The 20,412-nt window shown below is 38.0% G+C and overlaps 1 protein-coding gene across 7 annotated transcripts in view; it reads left to right on the top strand.

Moving 5' to 3' along the window:
• PDE1A (phosphodiesterase 1A) overlaps positions 1-20,412 on the top strand; it is a 398,473-nt gene that overhangs the window by 308,610 nt on the left and 69,451 nt on the right. For all 7 annotated transcript variants that reach the window (XM_074338956.1, XM_074338931.1, XM_074338941.1 and 4 more), the window contains one exon: positions 2,098-2,211. In XM_074338956.1, coding sequence (XP_074195057.1) covers positions 2,098-2,211 — 114 coding nt within the window. The remainder of the gene's footprint in view (positions 1-2,097; positions 2,212-20,412) is intronic.

Here is a 20,412-nt window from a genome sequence, read left to right as displayed (position 1 = left end):
CCTGCAGGTAGTTTTCCAGGAGTATCCCCTCTCATTTTATGTGACAATTTCTCCATTCTTGCGTTCTCTGAGTCATTTCTTACGCTTTTCATTTATCAGTTAGGATTGTGTTCAGTTGCATATAAAAGAAATCACAAAATAATAGTGATTTACACCAAATACTTTCTTACTCTCATAGGAAGTAAGTCCAGAGGTAGGTGATTTCATTCAAGTGGCTTCACAGCGTGTAATCCAGGTCACTTCCATCTTCTTTCCTTCTCTGTCATTCTTAGTGGGTGGGTTCCTTTTGCCTTGTCACTTCATGATTCTAGATGGCTGCTGAACCCTGAGGCAATTCCACTGCATTCCAAGCAGTAAGAAATGGGCAAGGGATAAATGAGATCCCCTTCCAGCTGAATTAGTCTTCCTCAAAATAATTATTCTGAAACTTTTACTCAACAACCTGCATTTGTTCTCCTGGGCCAGAAGTTCCACGGCCATACCTAGTTTCAAGAGAGCGCAAAATTTATTTTTTTAGTGGAGAAAATTGCTAACTCATAGAGTTCATTTATTCAGAAATAAGGAGCACAACCATCTTTAGTACTTAATTGTTTTTAAAACCATGTCATACAACCAAACATAACCAAGCTTTACCAAGTAATTTTCACAAGAAAGATACACGAGTAATACATTTTAAACCATTGCAGAGCTGTGAAACTTTCTTCTACTTTCACATATAAAAAGTAATTTCAATAAGTATAATGTGATTGGGTCATAAACATTAAAAAAAATCTCAAAATTAATATGTTGCTTCATTGTTATCACATTCATTGTTTTACACAAGCCTGAAAGCCAGGTTTAGTTTTTCCTTTCTAAGTAACCTGTTCTAGTTGTTACTTTTGTTTTCTTTTGTTTTGTTTTACTTCCTTTGTACAAATAAGACTTATTTATTGGCACACAGAATTTATTTTGCAATATTGTTGTGTGCTAATATTTTTTCCCACAGAAGTGTGTATGTAGTACAAAAAGTAATTATTTGTAGCTTCCTGAATAAAATGTTTTAATTTAGGTGTAACTTCTTTCCATGGAGAAATAAAGTGTGTCTTATTGATGGAGGAATGTCAAATACCCTTGCTAAAAATTTTAACTTGTCTTTATACCCTGGCCTTGGTGCTGGAAATCATCCAAAGTAAATTTTCAGAAAACCTGCTACACTATCTCTAAGATAGTGCCTAAAAACAGATGTATTCCATTCTCTCTGAAATACCTTGGCTCAGAAATGGAATTAAATTCTATCTGCTGACTTAGGAAAATGGATAAATTGTTCTTACATTATTTATTTACAGTAGGTAGAGGATAACAAATGTGTTTTCTTTTTCTGCCTACTATAGGGCAATATCTTCAGAAACACTTGGTTTATAAATAATGCATAATGTTTCTAAAAGTGTTAGGAACTTATTGAGGTAATGTGTACTATCTTACTCCATGAGATACCTATTGCTACATAAAAAGTTATCCCAAAATTTAGTGGCTTAAAACAGTAACATTAATTATCTCACAGTTTCTGTGATTCAGGAATCCAGACATGGCTTAGCTGATCTCTGCCTTAAAATTCCTCAGAGAATTTGGACATATCATCCTATGGATAGAAACAAGAGAAAATATGTATTTTATAGATTTGTCTCAAATTAAAAAGCATTGCAGTAAAAACACACATTTGTACATGTTTTTTTCTCATCTTAATTATACTTTCTTGGATCTTTTGCCTTTCATTTTTGTTTCTATTGCTATGTACAGTGAATAATTGCTATAGTACTGGTCAAAAGAGTACCCTTTAAATATTCTCTTAGTGCCTTCTCTGAAAAAGCAGAACAGCCATAAAATAAGTTCTAGTGTTAGGAATTATACTTTTATGAAAATATCTATATTGCCTCGAATTTTCAGAAAGAGTGTCCTTGAAAAATGGTACCTAGACTAGCAACTTTGTTTTCTATTTGATGACCCAGAAAGATATGTTAAAAGTTTTACTCGATTTGTGTATTTAATACTGGACTATTTTCCGTATAGTTATAATAAATCTTTTTATTTCTCTCTCTTTTTGCTACTTTTTTGAAATAGACTAAGATGCTTAGTGAAGCAGCTGGAAAAAGGTGATGTTAACATCATAGACTTAAAGAAGAATATTGAATATGCAGCATCTGTGCTGGAAGCGGTTTATATCGATGAAACAAGGTAAGTTTTTACCTCCTCTCCCTTTTATCTGCTTTGCCTCTCTCCCCTTTTGTCCTCTTTCTTTATGTCAAACATGAATTTAATATATCTTAGTCATGAAACCAGCATCAAATCTTATTTAAATTTAAAAAGTTCTTCTTAATGTAACCATTTTACTGGACTATGATCTTTAAACAAAAAAATACACATTTGCTTGAATACCAAAAAGTAGTCAAACAATACTGGTAAAGTCATAAAATGAATAAATTGAAGTCTCCTATCCCCCTACCCTCATGGTCCTTAGGCCCAGGTTTTAAATGTCAGAAACAGATGTCAGTTTACACTGATTTTCAGTAATGTAAGGATTTTCCATTTATCTCAAGATTTCAGCATTCCTTCTGAGAAAATGGGTGTCACATGCCCACACATTCTTATGAGATGTATGTATGAGACCTTCTGTGCAGGGCTTTCTAAGGGCAGTCTCAAATATGTATTTGACCATCCCCTAAACCTCATCAGCTAGCCTCCTCATAATTAGCAAAGTGGTAAGGACATTCAGAAATGGGGATTTATTTGAAGAGGGATGTCAGCCTAGTGCTGTGGCTCTCACTCAGGCTATTTACTTTCCAGGGGGCATTTGGCAATGTCTGGAGATATTTTGGAGGTGTGCTGCTGCTATGTGATGGGTAGAGGCTAGGGATGCTGCTAAACATACCACAATGTGAAGGAAACTCCCCTACAACAACGAACTGTCCAGCCCACAGTGTTAATAGTATGGAGGTTCAGAAACCATGGCCTAAAGGGAGACCTGTGCATTTTCTTTCTTCTCTAAGGGGGTACTTACCCCTGACCTCAAGTAATGGGAGGGGATCCTGAGGCTCCCAGTGCTAATAGAAAACTCAGTGACAGTTCTGGGGAGATTTGACCAGTGTCATTTGGAGTTCAGAGGGTACAGAGACTGGTTCCCAACTCTCATTTGGGAGATAAAGGCGGCAGCTGATAAGGACTACACTGAATTCCCAGTTAAGAGGGACCCTTTGGAGGGACCCTCCAGAGTTTAGCAGAGAAAAGGCACTGAGTTTTTCCAAAATCATGAGGTGGATAGAGTAGAGGTCTTTTGAAGAGATTGGCCAAAGAATACTGACTTCAGAAAGTGAAAAAGAGGATTCATGGAGGTGATTATTGATATAAGAGCCAAGGTAGAAATCATAAAACTTCAACCTAAATATCAGTGTAGTGAGTTGTCTGAAGGACCCACAAAAGCTGCCCAGTAATGAAAATAACCTTCATTTGGGCATTTGTCACACAGATGACAACAAACACACTAGTCTTGTAAGACCCTTTGACCCCTGTAATTTCCTGCCTTCCCCCGCCCCACCACATTCTGAACAATGAGAAGTAGCAGCGTGAGTGGGACAGGAGAGGGTACATAGAGAGCGAAGCATCCATCAGACCCTTTCACTTCTGCAGGTGTCCGTGCCCGGGTCAGGCCCAAGCTTGGGAAGGTAAGAAATGTCAAACCACAAATGAGATTCAAGTTTTTATTTTTTGGTATGTACTGGGCTTAAACACACACACGCACGCACACACACATGCACACACACACACACAATGTTGTTTAATGGGTAATAAATTCAATGATTAAAAAATCAAAATAATGTAGGAAGGTGCCTCATGAAAGTCTTGCCTCCACCCTTGACACAATCTATTCAAATTCCCAACTTTTAAATTTCCTCTGTATATTTCAAATGACTTACTACAAATTTTTATTTCATGTTTTTCTCTTTTCCTTTCAAGATAGCATACTATATACACAGGTTTTCATTTTGCATTTTTTTTTACCCCATATAAGGAAACTTAGAGATCTTCCTATATCACATACTGAACTTTTTAATATCAGACAATCAGCAATTTCATTAATAACTGACAGAAAAGGGAGCTTGGCAAGGGTTATATTGCACAGGTAATTTTTTTCTTTGTCCCCAGAATGAAATTCTGTTAAAGCATGGCTTAGAGTCATAGTTAAGGGAAAAAAATATTACAGGCACACTTTTAGATTATAAACTCTATGCAGAATTGTTTTCTTGGTTAATTTTCACTGAACGTATGTAAATGTATCTGATTCTTCTAAGTGAACAGAGATTCAAAGTGTAAACTTAAAAAAATCTGATGTTGCTCCTATAAATTTCCTTGCTCATTCATTTTCATTTGCAGTCTTTATTGTTCACAAGTTGCCTGAACTTAACATGTTAAATGTCCTTGACATTTTATTTTTTATTTATATTTTTAGTTATGTTTATTTATATAACTAAAGAATGTTTAAGAATTATTTGGGTGTTTCCATTTTTCATCTTATAATGGCATAATGCTAATCATCTGGTTTGCCTCACCATCTCCTTTTTCATTTGGTGGATATTATGTGCAATATTTATTAGTTTTTCTGTTGTATTTACTTTCTCAGAAAGTTATAATTTCATAGATATTTTATCACCTCAGTTCCCTACGATACTTGATTCATTAAACATGTGTTACATTTCAAAGTATAGCTGCTTTTCATTTGAAAATTGCTTTTGTGGGAAGAAGAAAGTTAACTGCTTCATGGTAAAATTGTGGGGTTTTGTTTTGTTTTGTTGCTCTTTACAAAAAGCATCCCAGTTCTTAATACTACATCATTCCCAATTTTTACTCAAATCTCACAAAACTTTTACTATTTTATTTTAATGCTTCCATGCATCTATTAATAATAATGCTCCACATTTGTACCACCTTCCAAGAGTTCTTAGCTTCATTACCTCATATTAGTCTCACTACAATGCAGTTGGCAGGGTGATCTTTACTTTCTGCACTTTATTAACGAGAGAACTAAAGTTCTTAGAAGTAAAATGGTTTGCCAAAGGTCACAGACCTAGGCATGGCAAAACTGGGACTAGAAACTAGGGTATGACTTCTTACTCATTGCTCTTCCCTCTCTAAGTGGCTCCTCTCAGAGTATTGCTATAAAGCTGGGTGGTTTTTAATGATCCCTGAAAGATTTAGATGACAACGTGTAAAATTTTCTGATAGTTGGAACTGTAAATTCTGGAAAAACAATGCTTAACATTTATCACTAATATCCTATTATTATGTCTTGGTATGTGCCAAGGATTCTTTGAAGCATTTTAATGCACTATTTTATTTAATCATCACAGTAATCCTATAAGATAGAAATTTTATTCATTAGCATTTTACATATGAGGAAATAGAGTCACAGACAAGTTACATAGCTTACCTGAAATAACAGAGAGTAACTTAAAGAGTGGAGTTATGGTCTTGCAGCCTTGCTCTAGGGCTTGGGCTATTAAACAAAGTTCTCATCTTCATCCCTTTCATAACATCCGACCAAAAAGCTATTTCAGAGACTTACTGGAAATTGTTGATGAATGCTCACGTGCTTCCAGGTTTGTCAGATCTAGTGGGGGTCCCGACTGTGGTTGCATCTCTTCTCAATTCTGCCTTAAGGGATGTCACATTGATAAGCTTAAATTGGCTGCAGTGGGAGTATTTACATCATGGAAATTGGAAAATAGTACAAATCAGAATTTTTTTTTTCCCCCCTGGAGAGCCTGTGGTTAAACACTGACCATCATTCCACAGGTAGAACCTACGATTACTTCGTATGTATCTTCTAACGCTGTGACTTCATGATGAAAATATCAACTCATGAAATTTTGGAGCAACAATACCTAATGTAGTTTGATTTCCTATAAACTTAGTAAGACATACAGCAGCAAACATACAGCAGGCTGTTTTTCTTGAGATATGTGTACAGTTATTAAAATTGCATTTACCTTAGGAATTTCAGTAAAACAGATGATTTAGAAGGAGGAGGGGTGAAGAAGTATTCAGTTGCTTTTAAACTTTAAAAACCTGATGACTCCTGAGATGTTTTTTAATGGAAAATTCTCTTTCTAGAAAAAAATGTTTCAGTGAGTGTTCCAGAGAGGCACTTTTTTGAAATTTGGACTTGGCTGCATTAAAAGGTCAACACATAATAAAGCAGGATGAAACAGAAATTATGAATTAGTTTAACAGACACACACACACACACACACACACACACACACACACCTTTTCCTACTAAGCCTTAGTGACTGCAGGGTTTCAGTTAAGAAAACAAATCAAAACAAAAATCTCTCTTGAAAGATGATTTGAGTGAGAAAAATAGAAACAGTTCTGATAGAATTTGAATCTGACCTTCTCTGAGGGATTATAGCACAATTCCCTAATGAATAGGACTGTTTGTTGGTTTTTTAACAAGACATTTTCAAATGCAAATACCAATATTTTATGAGCCCTGCTTTCAGATGTATCCCTAGAGGCTATTCTTTTTCAAAGCTGCTCAGTCGTAATCCAGAAACCTGTGGTCCACAAAAAAATTTCTGTTTGATTGTCCTTATTTGGATTGGGATGTTGCCAGCCAACGTAGCATCCTTGGCCTCATGAATTGCTGAGGGCAGGCAGCTGATTGGGAGGCATTCTTCAGAGAGAGAGATTATCCTTATTCATACTGCCTAACAACACAATTTACAACTTCATTTTCTTAATGTGAACCAATCCAAGTTATGATTACTGTAGTTAGAGCACAGACTCTGGATTCAAAAAAAAGTGGGTTGTTCAAAGCCTGGGTCCCCCACTCAATGCTCCCTTTCTTTAAACAAGTTTTGTACTTAACTTCTATAGGTCCTAGCTTCATTTTCTGTAAAATTAACATAATGGCAATGCTGACCTCACAGGTTTGAGCTGAGGGATAAATGTAGCACAATATCTGACAGAAAGTTAAATGATAGCCTTTGTTTGTACTGACCAAATGCAAATATTTCTGGGTATGTAACACATTAAGATATACAATTTATACCTCCTAGTGAAAATATCAAATAATTTCTTGAAAGCAGTTTTTGGTCATGAGAAAATAAAGATGAGTGGGCTCAAATTATAAGGAAATGAAAGCAAAGTGCAAATCGAAGGAAAGGAACCTTGATAGGATACACGTCTTGATAAAAAAAAAATACATCCTCAATTGAGAGATTACCTTGAATGAGATGTCAGTCAGTACTTAAAGAAGTTAGTCTGGTAGATCCTGAAGTCCAGGGTACCTCAAAGGCTAAGTCCCTTGAAATCATCAAGCACCTCTACAGGGATTTACTAAGAAATATTCACTTATGAAATTAATGTTTATTGAGTACCTGACATGAATATCAGGCACACTGGTCATCACAACCAGGAGTATAACTGTGCAGATAACTAGTGGCTAGAAATGAGTCAAGAGCTTGGAAGATAAACCTAAGCCGGAGGACCAATACTGCAAGAAACAAACAGGGAGATTCGGAGTTATGGAAAGAAACCCAAGCATACTGGCAGATTGCAAGAGGAATCACTAAGTAGCAATAAGTCATCACCAGAGGGAATAACATGGAGTAAGAATTGTACAAAGTCAAGATTCCAAACCAGATATGCTTAAACGTGCAGGTATTGCTTAATGTTAATGAGTTTTGTTCTTTTTTTTTAGATTTTTTTTTTTATTGGGGAAGGGGAACAGGACTTTATTGGGGAACAGTGTGTACTCCCAGGACTTTTTTCCAAGTCAAGTTGTTGTCCTTTCGGTCTTAGTTGTGGAGGGTGCAGACAAGCTCCAGGTCCAGTTGCCATTGCTAGTTGCAGGGGGCGCAGCCCACCATCCCTTGCAGGAGTTGAACTGGCAACCTTGTGGTTGAGAGGATGCACTCCAACCAACTGAGCCATCCGGGAGGCAGCTCAGCTCAAGGTGCCGTGTTCAATCTTAGTTGCAGGGGGCAGAGCCCACCATCCCTTGTGGCACTTGAGGAATTGAACTGGCAACCTTGTGGTTGAGAGCCCACGGGCCCATGTGGGAATCGAACCATCAGCCTTCGGAGTTAGGAGCATGGAGCTCTAACCGCCTGAGCCATCAGGCTGACCTATGAGTTTTGTTCTTTAGCAAAGCTCCCCATGCCCTTTCTTAAAGATATGGTTTCTAGCAAAAGGACTTAAACAGTAAAAAAATATGTCTGGGACATGCTGGATATATGGGCACTAGAGCTCAGAAACAGGGTCCCAGTTAAAGATGTGAATTTGCGGATTATAATTTAGGGAGTCTCAGATTTTTTTGGATGCTTTATTTTTATTTCAATAATCAGAGCTCCTTTGCAATTTTGATGTGTCCCATCCTAAAGTTTTTGAAAATGCTCAGGGAATGCTTGCTTCTTTTACCAATCTGTCTTGGCTGTCACTTGCCTCTGCAGTCAGCTCTCTGGCTTCAAACTGCTGAATTGTTACTCTGCAGGTCACCTATTTTCCCCTCACATCCAGCAGTCCACAGACTGGTACTGCTGTCAAGCACAAATGAGCTCAGTTCCTTCCCCCATTTCCCCAACCTGAATGCAGAATCACCTGTAACTCTAGAAGACTGTTGGATGCTCTCAGAACCCATAACTCAACGTCTTCCATAGAAATCCCCTACCAGGCATTTCCCTGCATCCTCTAAGGTCTAAGCCCATCTTGCAGAAGCCAGCTTACCATCCTTGATGCAGGTGACGTTCAGCATGTTTTCCTATCCTGGGTTCAGAATCTTAAACTCTAAGGCCAAGAGAAACGCAGGGAACTAACAAAATGGATGTCAAGTTGTGTATTCATCTCCAAAATCAACTACTATGCTCAAAAACTATGCAGTCTAAATCCCTATTTAGAGGGGGGACAGAAGACATTTTTCTAACGGACACAAAATCTACAGTGATGTAGCTGTGGTCACCGTGGAGACAACCTTGTCCGTTGCTGTCCAGAAATATTAGTTAGCCTCTTGCAGGCACACTGTCTCACTCCTCTGGTCCGATGCCAGCATAGGGCCTTCACTTTATTTTGGTGCAACTTAAAGACCTATTCAAAGGATTTTTCATAAAACAAAAGAGCAGTCTGCCTCTGAAAGTAAAACAAAACCTCTGTGGAAGAAAACAAATTATTTTTTGACTTTTCATATGTCAGTTTTCCTCGTTTCCAACCATTAAGGTTTCCAAAACTCTGGGAGCTCCATCTCAGTGTGGCTCACCATGGTACCCTAGTAACTGAAGTCAAGGGAGAGGATGAAAATGCCAAACAGAGGTGTGGGGTGAGAGGGTGGTTAAAGACCGATATAGAGAACACAAGTGTTTAAAGTTAGGCAAGGAGCTACTAAAGAGGAGACTTAGGAAGAGTAGATACAGAAGCAGGATACGTACCTGAAGAACGTGGAGTACTGAAAGCCAGAGGAGAGCAGGGTCACTAAAAAGGGCAAGTCACGTGCCATGGGGAGAACCACAGGAAGCAGTCAGCAGATTCCTAATACATCTGAAGCGGCGTCCCAATAAAGAGGAAATGCTACCAGCCAGGCAATGGTAGTATGAGCAATTAATGTGGAATGGCTCTGCAGACTGTTTTTCAAGAATTTTCTAGTGTAGGAAAAAGAAAAATCTATTAATGGAGACATACACTTGTTTTTTGTTTGGTTGATTGATTGATTGTTTTAATACTGATTTTAGAATGGAAGGCTAGCACCTGTAGGCTGGAGATGAAGAGTTAACTAAGAGATTTGGAATAAAGAGAAATAATATTCAGAGGAAGATTAGGTCAAATAGTTATCCTTGGGAAGTTATCTAGGAAAGTGACAAATAACCAAACACAGGTGGAAAGTATAGATGAAGATGGAGCTAACAGCCAAGAACCTTCAAATAAGCAAAACATGAGTAGCACTGTAGGATTAGACAGCTTAGCATTTATTCTAAACTCAGTAGCTCAGCATAGGTAAGAGTGTAACAATCATTACGGCCAAAATAGAGAGCCTGGGCTATGAACATCAGGCATCAGTGTTACATGGAGAGCAAACCCTTTGTGGTACTCACCATGACCTACACAGCATGATGGCATTGACTCTTGGACATTTGGACCTGGAGTAGGGGAGGAGGAAAAAACGAGAAGAGATGGACTAATGAACACCTTTCTTGAGTATTTCAACCCAACCAAACCAGCTTAAACAAAGTCTGACAAAACATTGATGGCTAGTGTTGACTGTAAGCATAGGTGATTCAGAGCAAAAATGTCAACAGATTAACCTTTTTGTTTTGCTTGCTCTGGAATGGCCTCCTTCTGATGCTTTGAGTGGTTGTGAGACAAGACAGTGGCAGTATTTCCAAGCTTTACATCCTTACACCTTCAAATCCAGCAGGTACGAGAAAGGGTTTCTTTCCCAAAGGCTCCAATAAACATAACCTTTCTGTTGCACTGGCTCTGGTTAGGTAATATGCTTATCTCTGAAACCATCACCTCTAGGGGAATTGGACATACAAGTTCTGTGGTCAAGCATCTCATGAGGGAAGTAGGAGATCAATTTTATGCAAATCAAGCCTAAGAATTGAGAATGGAGGACAGAGTGTTTTTTTTCAAAACAACAATAGTTTCCTCTCTAGGGTGAAAACTGAAATGTTTGTGTTAGCACTGCATGAAAGGAGACTAGAAGCAGGGTCTGTGTGGGATGCTGAGCAACTCTTGTCCTGACTTTGCTCCTACTAATGACAAGCCTTTGGGCAGGAAACTTTTTTTTTTTCCCTCTAGTCATTGATTTCCTTACCTGGATATGAAGTCTCCAGTCCCTTTCTGTTCTGGAATTCTGTGGTTTTTTTCTATAGTCCTAAAGTCCCTTATAAAGACCTGCTCGTGCCTAAACTACCCAGGCCACCAGGAGGGTGACAGGAGAGAGTTGGTTATCATTTGCTTAGTGGCGGATCATTTATAAATATGGGCACTTGTATTTTTTACAATGTTTCCATTTGGAGGAGTCCCTGAGGAAATTAATTTGAAGGGTATGTGCTAAGACTTTGCTGGAGCTCAGTGGATCATTTAAAAAGCAAATTATGACTTTTATACATTCCATTTTTATGGTGTGAGTTGTTGGGAGGGGTGGCTGTTTGGAATTCTGTGTTTGGAAGCTGTTCTCACTCTGTAGATGGGGTATGAAAACCAGGCTAGAAAAAGCTGCAACACATTTTGGTCAGTTTTCATATTTGCTGTGCATCTGTGGTGTGTTACTTCCTACAAACTTTCAAAAACAGCCTCACTAGTGAAAAGGGAAAAAAAAAAATTCTGACCAGATCTTTTGAGCGATAACTGACAAACGAAGCTCCATATATTACTGTTGTAATATTTTGGGTCAATAAAATATAAATGACTATTTTCTGGATTTTAAAAAGATATAGTTTAAATATTATTCTTTTCTAATAATGATACTAATAACAATTAAGATTGTTGACAATTAATTATGTCCAAGGCAACATATTATTCAATTTGCATATATGATTCCATATAATTTTCAAAAATCCTATGAATTAGATGCTTGTATTATTTCCACTATAAAGTTAACGAATTTGAGGCATTAGAAATTTACTTGCTTAGGATCATATAACTATCAAGTGTCAGAGAGAGGTTTAAACTTACATAGAGCATACCTAACATCCATTCTTCTCTTTTCCTTGCCAATAAAACCCTTTCTTTTCCCTCTTTTTTTTCAATTATTCACTCTCCTCTGCAAAGTCAAGTGATTCAGGGGAGACCAACCCCAGCCCCAGGCTCAGGATGGGTGAACCCTAATTGATTTAAGCCAGTAATTAGTCCCCAATTCCCTAACCAGAGAGTTTGGACATGGACATGTGATGCAATTTTAGCCAATGAGACTGATGGGGGTGTCAGCGAAAGATTTCCACTCCATAGAAAAGGAGTCCTGTGCCTCTTGGTATTGGATCTGGGTATGATGCTTGAAACTGATGCAACCATTTTACTATAAGCATAGAGCTAAACCTAACACAAAAGTTGGTTGTATAGAAAGATGGAGGAAACCTGAGTCCTTGATGATACTGTGGCTCTGCTGATTTTTAAAAGTCCCTACTGGAGCCAATCTACCTGTCGCTTTCTGGTGAAGAAACATAATACATTTTCCTATTATTTAAGCCACTTTGGGTTTAGTTTGATGTCACTTGCTGTTGAGAGTATCCTTATAGCCACATAGGTCTGCCATCATCCAAAGGCCATGTGCTTAATCTCTAATCCTTCCAGGGGGTCACCTTATCCTAATAAGTCCTAACACAGATGTTTGATTTCTAAGTTATCTACTTAGAATTCACAATCTATTTTTCCCATAAAACAAGGTAATAGTTTGATTTAGCTTTCAAGATAGGCCATAAAACATATCGATCCTGTGATACAGCTAAGCAACATAGGTGGTTCTTGGGCAAGTGTCTGGTACTGAAAGTCAGAGGTTAGTGTTTCCTCGTTAAATAAAAAGGTTTTCCTCATTCTTTACTGTATTCCATCAACAAACCTACCTCTAAAATATAGTTTGCCACTGTCTACTCTCCATCTCTTTTCTCTCATCTCCATCTCCATAAAACTGGTCTGAATCACCGTTACCTTTGAAGCTGTCTGTCTAGACACAAGTCAGCCAGTTCTGCTCTGGGATATTTCTACCCAGGAGTGGTAGCTGCCAACTGGGGGTGGGTGTGGGGGGGTGAGGCAGCCAGCTTGTTTCTGCTCCAAGATCCTGGTAACATGATGGGGTGTGCTATCTCCTCTCCCACCTCAGGGTTTGTCTTGGTTTGGAGAACATCAGGCAGGATTCCGTGGCCCTTCTCAAGATCTTTCTGTCTTCCTTACTGATTCCTCTTGATTAACTTAGAGCATCGTTTGATGACTATAAGGATGGAATTCTGCTGACTCATTGCATACTCTTCTGTTAAATTCTTTGCCTGGCCTTTCCTCCTTTTATGTGACCTAGATTTTGAAGCTCAAATCTAGGAACAGGAGTTTTTCCTACTTTGGTTCTTTTGTGTCATACATGAGTGAATGAATGAAGTCATAGCTGACTGTTTGGACAAAGGCCCAAAGGGTAACAGAAAATATATATTTTTTAAGTGTCATGTTGTCTTTTCACACATGAAGCAGAACCTGACTGAAAATGTTAATATATACGAAGTCCGGCAATTAAGTTTGCGAACTTGTTGCAACGATGTTGCTAACCCTTTTTGATATCAGAGGAATTATTCATTATGAATTTGTACCAACTGGACAAATAGTTAACCAAGTTTACTATTTGGAAGTGCTGAAAAGGCTGTGTGAAAAAGTTAGACCACCGGAACTTTTCACCAACAATTCATGGCTCTTGCATCACAACAATGCACCAGCTCACAGGGCACTGTCTATGAGGGAGTTTTTAGCCAGTTAACAAATATCTGTATTGGAACACCCTCCCTACTCACCTGATTTGGCCCCCTATGACTTCTTTCTTTACCCAAAGATAAAGGAAATATTGAAAGGAAGACATTTTGATGACATTCAGGACAGCAAGAGTACTACGTCGACAGCTCTGATGGCCATTCCAGAAAAAGAATTCCAAAATTGCTTTGAAGGGTGTATAGGCACTGGCATCAGTGCATAGCTTCCCAAGGGGAGTACTTCAAAGGTGACCATAGTGATATTCAACAGTGAGGTATGTAGCACTTTTTCTAGGGTGAGTTCACAGACTTAATTGCCAGACCTCATATAATACACATCAAAGCAAACAAAAAATGACTTTATTCCTCACCTAACCACTGAAAATACATGATTATTTTAACAACCTCTAAGACCAGAAACTCTCTGTCTATGTTTTTATACATTTATTCAACAAATATTTATGAAGAATACTCTCTATACATCGATAATTATTTTTGCTATTATATTTGTCTATTGTTAACTTCCTCTTGTGATTGCTGCTACTATTTTGGCTGCATAGATTTAGAAATAAATATATTCCATGTCTTCCCTCACACTTCTGTCCTCCAAATACACCCCAGTTCTACTTCGTATCCATTCTCCACCCCTGAGTAATTGACTCTCTGTACAGCTTGGTGACTATAGTTAATAACACTATATTACATATTTGAAAGTTACTAAGAGAGTAGATCTCAAAAGTCGAGAACTTGACTCATCTATTTTTGTCAAGTAACATGCAAATAATTCTCATTGGTAGCACCAGTATCAAAGATTCATTAATTAAGATAGCTTAAGGAAGATACTTCTGCCAGTCCTTTCCCATACAGTTCACCAATCCTCTCCATCTCTGAAAGTGGAATAATGGGTATTTGGAAATCAGCAGTGCTGCTAAGTTCACATTATAGAAGAGGATTTCACTCACTTCTTTGGCAGAGATCTTCCATTAACTGGCAAGCTATGAATGGATGAGAACAGTTATCAAACTTTAACGTCCATCAGAATCACCTGGAGAGCTTATTAAAACAGAGCGCTGGGTCCCACCCAGGCAGTGTCTAATTCAACAGGTCTGGAGTAGAGCTCTGGAAGTTCCAGTTCTAATAGATTCCCAGGTACTACTAATTCTGCTGGTTCAGGGACCACGCTTTGAGAAATATGGGACTCGAGGATGTCAAAATGAGGCTACAAAAAAGAGAGAGAGAATGCTACAGATTTAATTGTTAGAATTTTAAGGTCTTATCATCAAAAGTTTGTGGACCAAAAAACTGCCCCGAGATACGTATGAAATGACCTTGTGCTGAAACGCCTCCCTCAACCAGGAAATTTCATCATGGAATAGGGGCCGTAAGCAAAGGATACTGAATTGAAGATTAACCATGCCTCACAGCAACTATTGTTGGGCACTGTTGAGGCAGGCCTGTCCTTGGGTCTGTGGTGTGGTCATCACTCCCAAGTGTGGGAAATCATAGGTCCTTAGGTTTCATCTCTGCGCTGCAGCCCCACCCTTTTTCTCCACTGCAGCACTGTTACCCTGTCTCCCGGAAAATAAGACCTAGCCAGACAATCAGCTCTAATGCATCTTTTGGAGTGAAAATTAATATAAGACCCGGTATTATATTATATTATATTATATTATATTATATTATATTATATTATATTATATTATTATATTATACCCGGTCTTGTAGCAAAATAAGACCGGGTCTTACATTAAATTATGCTCCAAAAGACGCATTAGAGCTGATGGTCTTTCTAGATGGTCTTCTTTTCAGGGAAACACAATAGTAATCCTTGGAAGGATACACAGTTAGATGGAGCATAGAATGCCCTTCTATATGTCTCATTTCCCTGATTAGAGGAGGCAACATATAATTCTCTGGAAAGAGGGGCAGGAAAAAGATCAATAGTGGGTAGATATTCTTGTATTGTGGTAAAATATACATAACACAAAATTTACCATTTTAACCATTTTTAAGTGTACAGTTCAGTGGCATTAAGAACACTTAAAATGTACAACCATCACCACTGTCCATTACCAGAACTTTTTCATTATCCCAAACAGAAACTCTGTACCCATTAAATAGAAATTCCTCACTTCACCTCCCCTCAGCCTCTGGTAACCTCTATTCTTCTTTCTCTCTCTATGAATTTGCCTATTCTACTTGTAAAATTTTAGAGTAGGTAAAAAGTATTTTTGGAGATTCCTTGCACTGCGCTTGGATGACCCATAAAATCCTTATGTTGTTCTTTGGTTTCCCAAAGTCCACTTTGACCAACTTCTCCCCGTGATATCTCAAACACTTGCATCCCCATGGCACTCTTCTTTTCTACATGTCAGAAATAGGAAATCTTCAAATATATGGTGATGGAAGGAGAACTGATTCCAGGTAGTAAACACACAGTGTGAGATGTAGATGATGTTTTACAGAATTGTACACCTGAAACCTGTGTAACTTTACTAACAATTGTCACCCCAATAAACTTTAATTTAAAAAAAGAAATAGGAAATCTGCTTAGCCTAACTCATGCAGATGTGTAAATAGCTGGGAATTTGCAGAGGGTTGCTTCGTGACAGATGCTGTTCTAAGTGCTTTGTGTGCATTTACCCATTTCATCGTCACAAATCCACCATTAAGGATATTATTATTATTATTATCATCATCATCATCTCTAGTTTTATTGAGAAAGAAACTGAGACTCAGGCAGATGAAATACATTTTCCAAGACCACACAGCTAATAGGAGATGAAGCCAAGAGTCTGACCCCAGAGGCAGTTCTCCTAATCACAGAGGATGCTTAATAATAATAATAATAATAATAATAATAATAATAAATAGTAATTAGTGGAATGTCAGGCTTTGTGCCTAATGAAATATTTTCAAAGATATTTTTGAGCCATGAGGACTTCCTGGTGGAAAGTCAAGAGTCATCAGCAAGGCCTAGGGCAGTTTTCTGCTTCACCCATTCCCTCAATTTCCATCTCCCAACTGAATCCAAAAATACAATGTGATCCTAAGTTTCCAAGCAACTTGATTCCTTCTCAGAGCCCTCCACCAACATTTCCCCCAGGCCTTCCTGCAGGTCCTGAGAGACGGGCCCTCCTCTGCCTGGGCTTCTGCTTCCTGCTGTGGGTACAGAGGTACAGAGCCCTCCTTAGCCCTTAACTTGGAGAAAGCCACTTCTAACTTTAACACACTCCTTAGCTGACCTCATTCAAGCTGAGATTTGCCTCTTGAGAATTGAGCTAAGGTCTGCATAACTTACTTGTCTACCCAAATATTTAGTCTTCATAGTCACTCAGATGTAACGGTCATCTTCTCACAGTTTAAAAAAAAGAAAGAAAGAAAGAAAAAGAAAAACTGAAAAAAAAACACAAAGGAAATGTTAAACAAAGCTACCAGATAGACACAAAAAGGAAAGAAAACTGCCAAAAACAAAACACAAAACAAACCAAAAAAAAACCATGTTGAGATCAATTTGTGAGCCTGCTCTTTTAAGTCCCTTTTAGAACAAAACAGGGAATAAATAAGAAATAAGTGTCCTTGGCAGTTAGCTAGGAAAAATTAACTCAAATTTATTTAGCACTGAGGAAGTAAGTTACTGACAAGTCAATATGTCAATTCAAATGTATTACCTTTTCCTGTCCTGACATTTAATTTACTGTACTTCAAAGTACCCTGAAATTCTACCATCTAGATATATTTCTCTATGAGAAAATAATTCAACATACCAGTCTTGAGAAATAAACTTAGGCTTCCTCCCACCGAAAATGCTCTGGTGGGCCAAACTCCTTTTAAGATTTTTTTAAGATCAATTATTTTGAACCCTGAATTTCAAGGTAGAGATGGGATAGAGAATAATGATTACTGATGTTTTTATTGTCTGAACATGAAGGTAGTCTGGGTACTTCGTAAGGAAAACATGCATTTTAGGTGAAGGATAGCTCCACAGTTTAAAATACAGACTATGAAATTCAAAAGACTTGAGCTGAAAAAGTGACATGGGTCCTCCTGGTTGTGTGACTTTGAGCGAATCACTTAAGGTATCTGTGCCTCAATTTATGCATCAGTAAAATAGGGATAGTGATAATAATTGTGTCTTCCTCATGGTGACATTGTGAGGATTAAATGAGGGAAAGCTTGACTCCTGGCCTGGTTCATAGTAAGTAAGCAATAAAGCTAGCTGACATTATCATCTACATCCTCAGATAGTTCTAAAGTCTGAGTGAAGCTTTACCGTTATCCTTCTTTTTTGGCTGGAGAGAGGGCAGCTCAGAGCATAGCTATGTGTTAATCAGAGAAATAATATTAATGAGCTTGCCTGTGAGAGAACCACTTACCCCCAAAGAATACCCATACTGCAGAAAGAATGACCTTTCTTAATGACCCAAACATCCTGGAAAGGCTCACAGGAAAGATGTTTATCACATACGAGTTCAGTACTACCCTTAGCTGAGAGTCATTGTAACTGCTTCTCTGGACACTAACCCCCATTTCAGGGTGCTCAACAATGTCCCTCTTTGGGTGTGCCCCTCCCCTTGGGGTGATAGGTTCTCCAAGGCCAAGAAGAACCTGGAAACCCATGCCCCTCTTCGTATTCCAGGTAGTTGGACACTGGAATTCTCTGCCCTACCCAGTGTGCCCTCTACCATCTTGGCACTGACACCCCAAAGTTCTCTGCTCCAAGTTCTCCTAGTCTGTCTCCTAAGTCTTTATGGGCCTCATTCTTAGGTCTTTCCTCCTGAGGGGACCCAGGACACAGTTGGAGTGTGTACCCATCCACCCCTAAAGAGTGGCCAAGAAGCACCTGCTTTCAATGCTGGGCAGGTGGATGCAGATTGTACTGGGAGGCTACAGTGTCCACCTGCCTGTGCAGTGAGAACCTGAGCAGAAGGTCAAGTAGATGCCCACAGCCAGATGACCCAGCCTTGTCACATAAGAGATGAAAATTTTTCATTCAAACTCAACCTGTCAGGCTTTTATGAAACTTATTAAAAGGTAGGAGGATAGAACATATTTAACAATTTATTAACTTGTAACTTTAAGATATTTCATTATATGGTATTTGGGAGAAATATGCTCCTGCCCTTGGCCCAGCAAATGTTTGGGGCAGAATTAAATGAGTAGTTGCTTGTCGAAATGTCCTTTACAAAGGACAGTTATAAATGTCCTTTATAATAATAGCAAAACAGGAACAAGAAAATTGCAAACTAGAGAAGCCAATTTCTTCTAGTTTCATCCAGCTCTTGAATTTTAATACTTAATAGGTGTAAATGTGGGCCCCTATTCCCTGGAAATAACTATGTGGGTACACGGGTATAATAATTTTCCAAGAGTCCACTGTGAAAAGAAACATTTTCACTGATATAATTGTAAGAGTCAAAATCCCATGACCTCTCCTTCCGTGACCGCCTCCTCCTTTATTCCCTTCCCCTACAAACTTTCTAGTTCAAAATATAAGCCCTTTGGGAATTGTGTCATCTGATTTCAAGAGAAAATTTGGAATATAAATAGCTCCCAAGGATCAGTTGAATACTGATTGGATGCAGGGTCAGTTTTCACAGCTTGCCAGGCCCCATCAACACATAGCTCATATAGGAACCCTCGTTGTATGATTTATTGACTCCATTGGGACTAAAAAACAAGTTACATCAAACACTAGTGGAAGCCTTTTTCAGAGATCAACAGAAAATACACTTTACACATATACTCCTTATTCTTTTCTGTATAGTGCATTTTAAGAATTCCCAAGATAAATATCAATGTTTATATATATATATATATATATATATATATATATATATATATATATATATATATATATATAGTTAGTTTCTTCATTTTTTTTGGAGCACTGCAGAGTAAATAATTATGCTCATTCTGCCATCTAACACTAGGATGGAAAACAATAAAGCTATTGGATGTTTTGAAAGCAAAATTCATTATAGTATTTCAGGTCCCATTTTATCAAGTGACTTGCACAAATTTATTTGAAAAATAAAATGAAGGCAGACTGTAGTCTTACATGTTTCACATGTGACATAATCTTATGTAAGTATTCAGATATTTTTACATCTCAGATAAATGTATAGGAAAATTGTTTATGATAATTTTCTGTCTAACAAAAGCCCGAGATTACTATTCTAGATATAGAGTGTGCCAAAAAAATGTATACACTTTCAAGAAAGAAAAAAACTATTAAAATTGTAGTACTCAGTATACACACACACACACACACACACACACATAATCTCCTTAGCCATTATATTATATATATTAACCTAAAGACCTAAAGGCAATGAAAAGAGACAGAGAGCAAGAGAGATTTTAAAGAGTTGGCTCATGTGATTGTGGGGGATAGCAAGGTGGAATCTTCATGGCAGGTTGACACTGGCTGGAAATTCTGGCAGGAGTAAACATTGCAATCTTGATTCTGAAGGCAGCCTGGAGGCAGAATTTCTTCCTCTAGGAGGGACCTCCATTTTATCTTTTAGGCCTTCAATTAATTGGATGAGGCCCACTCACAATATGGAGGGTAATCTGTTTTACTCAAAGCCCACTGATTTAAATGTTAGTCACATCTCAAATACACCTTCACAGCAACTAGACCGCCCTTTGACCGAGTACGTGGGCACTATAACTGAGCCATGTTAGCATATAAAATTAGCCATTGCAGAGGTATTTGTTCCTTTTTCAAGATTTGCTTTTTAAATTATACAATAGTATATTCCATGCTTTTCTCTTTACATAGTTGTCCTTTACTCCTATATCTATTAATTAATCTGCATCACTCTTTCTTCCTGAGATTATATCTCCTTCTCAGTAAATGACATCATGCCTCCTGGTTTAGGATGGCCAGACTCCTGAGTATCACATCTCTATGTGTACTCTCGTTTCCGTATGC

The sequence above is a fragment of the Rhinolophus sinicus genome, linkage group LG01, assembly GCF_036562045.2.
Source record: "Rhinolophus sinicus isolate RSC01 linkage group LG01, ASM3656204v1, whole genome shotgun sequence".
In the NCBI taxonomy this organism is placed as follows: domain Eukaryota; kingdom Metazoa; phylum Chordata; class Mammalia; order Chiroptera; family Rhinolophidae; genus Rhinolophus; species Rhinolophus sinicus.
This window is presented reverse-complemented; position numbering and strand designations above follow the sequence as displayed.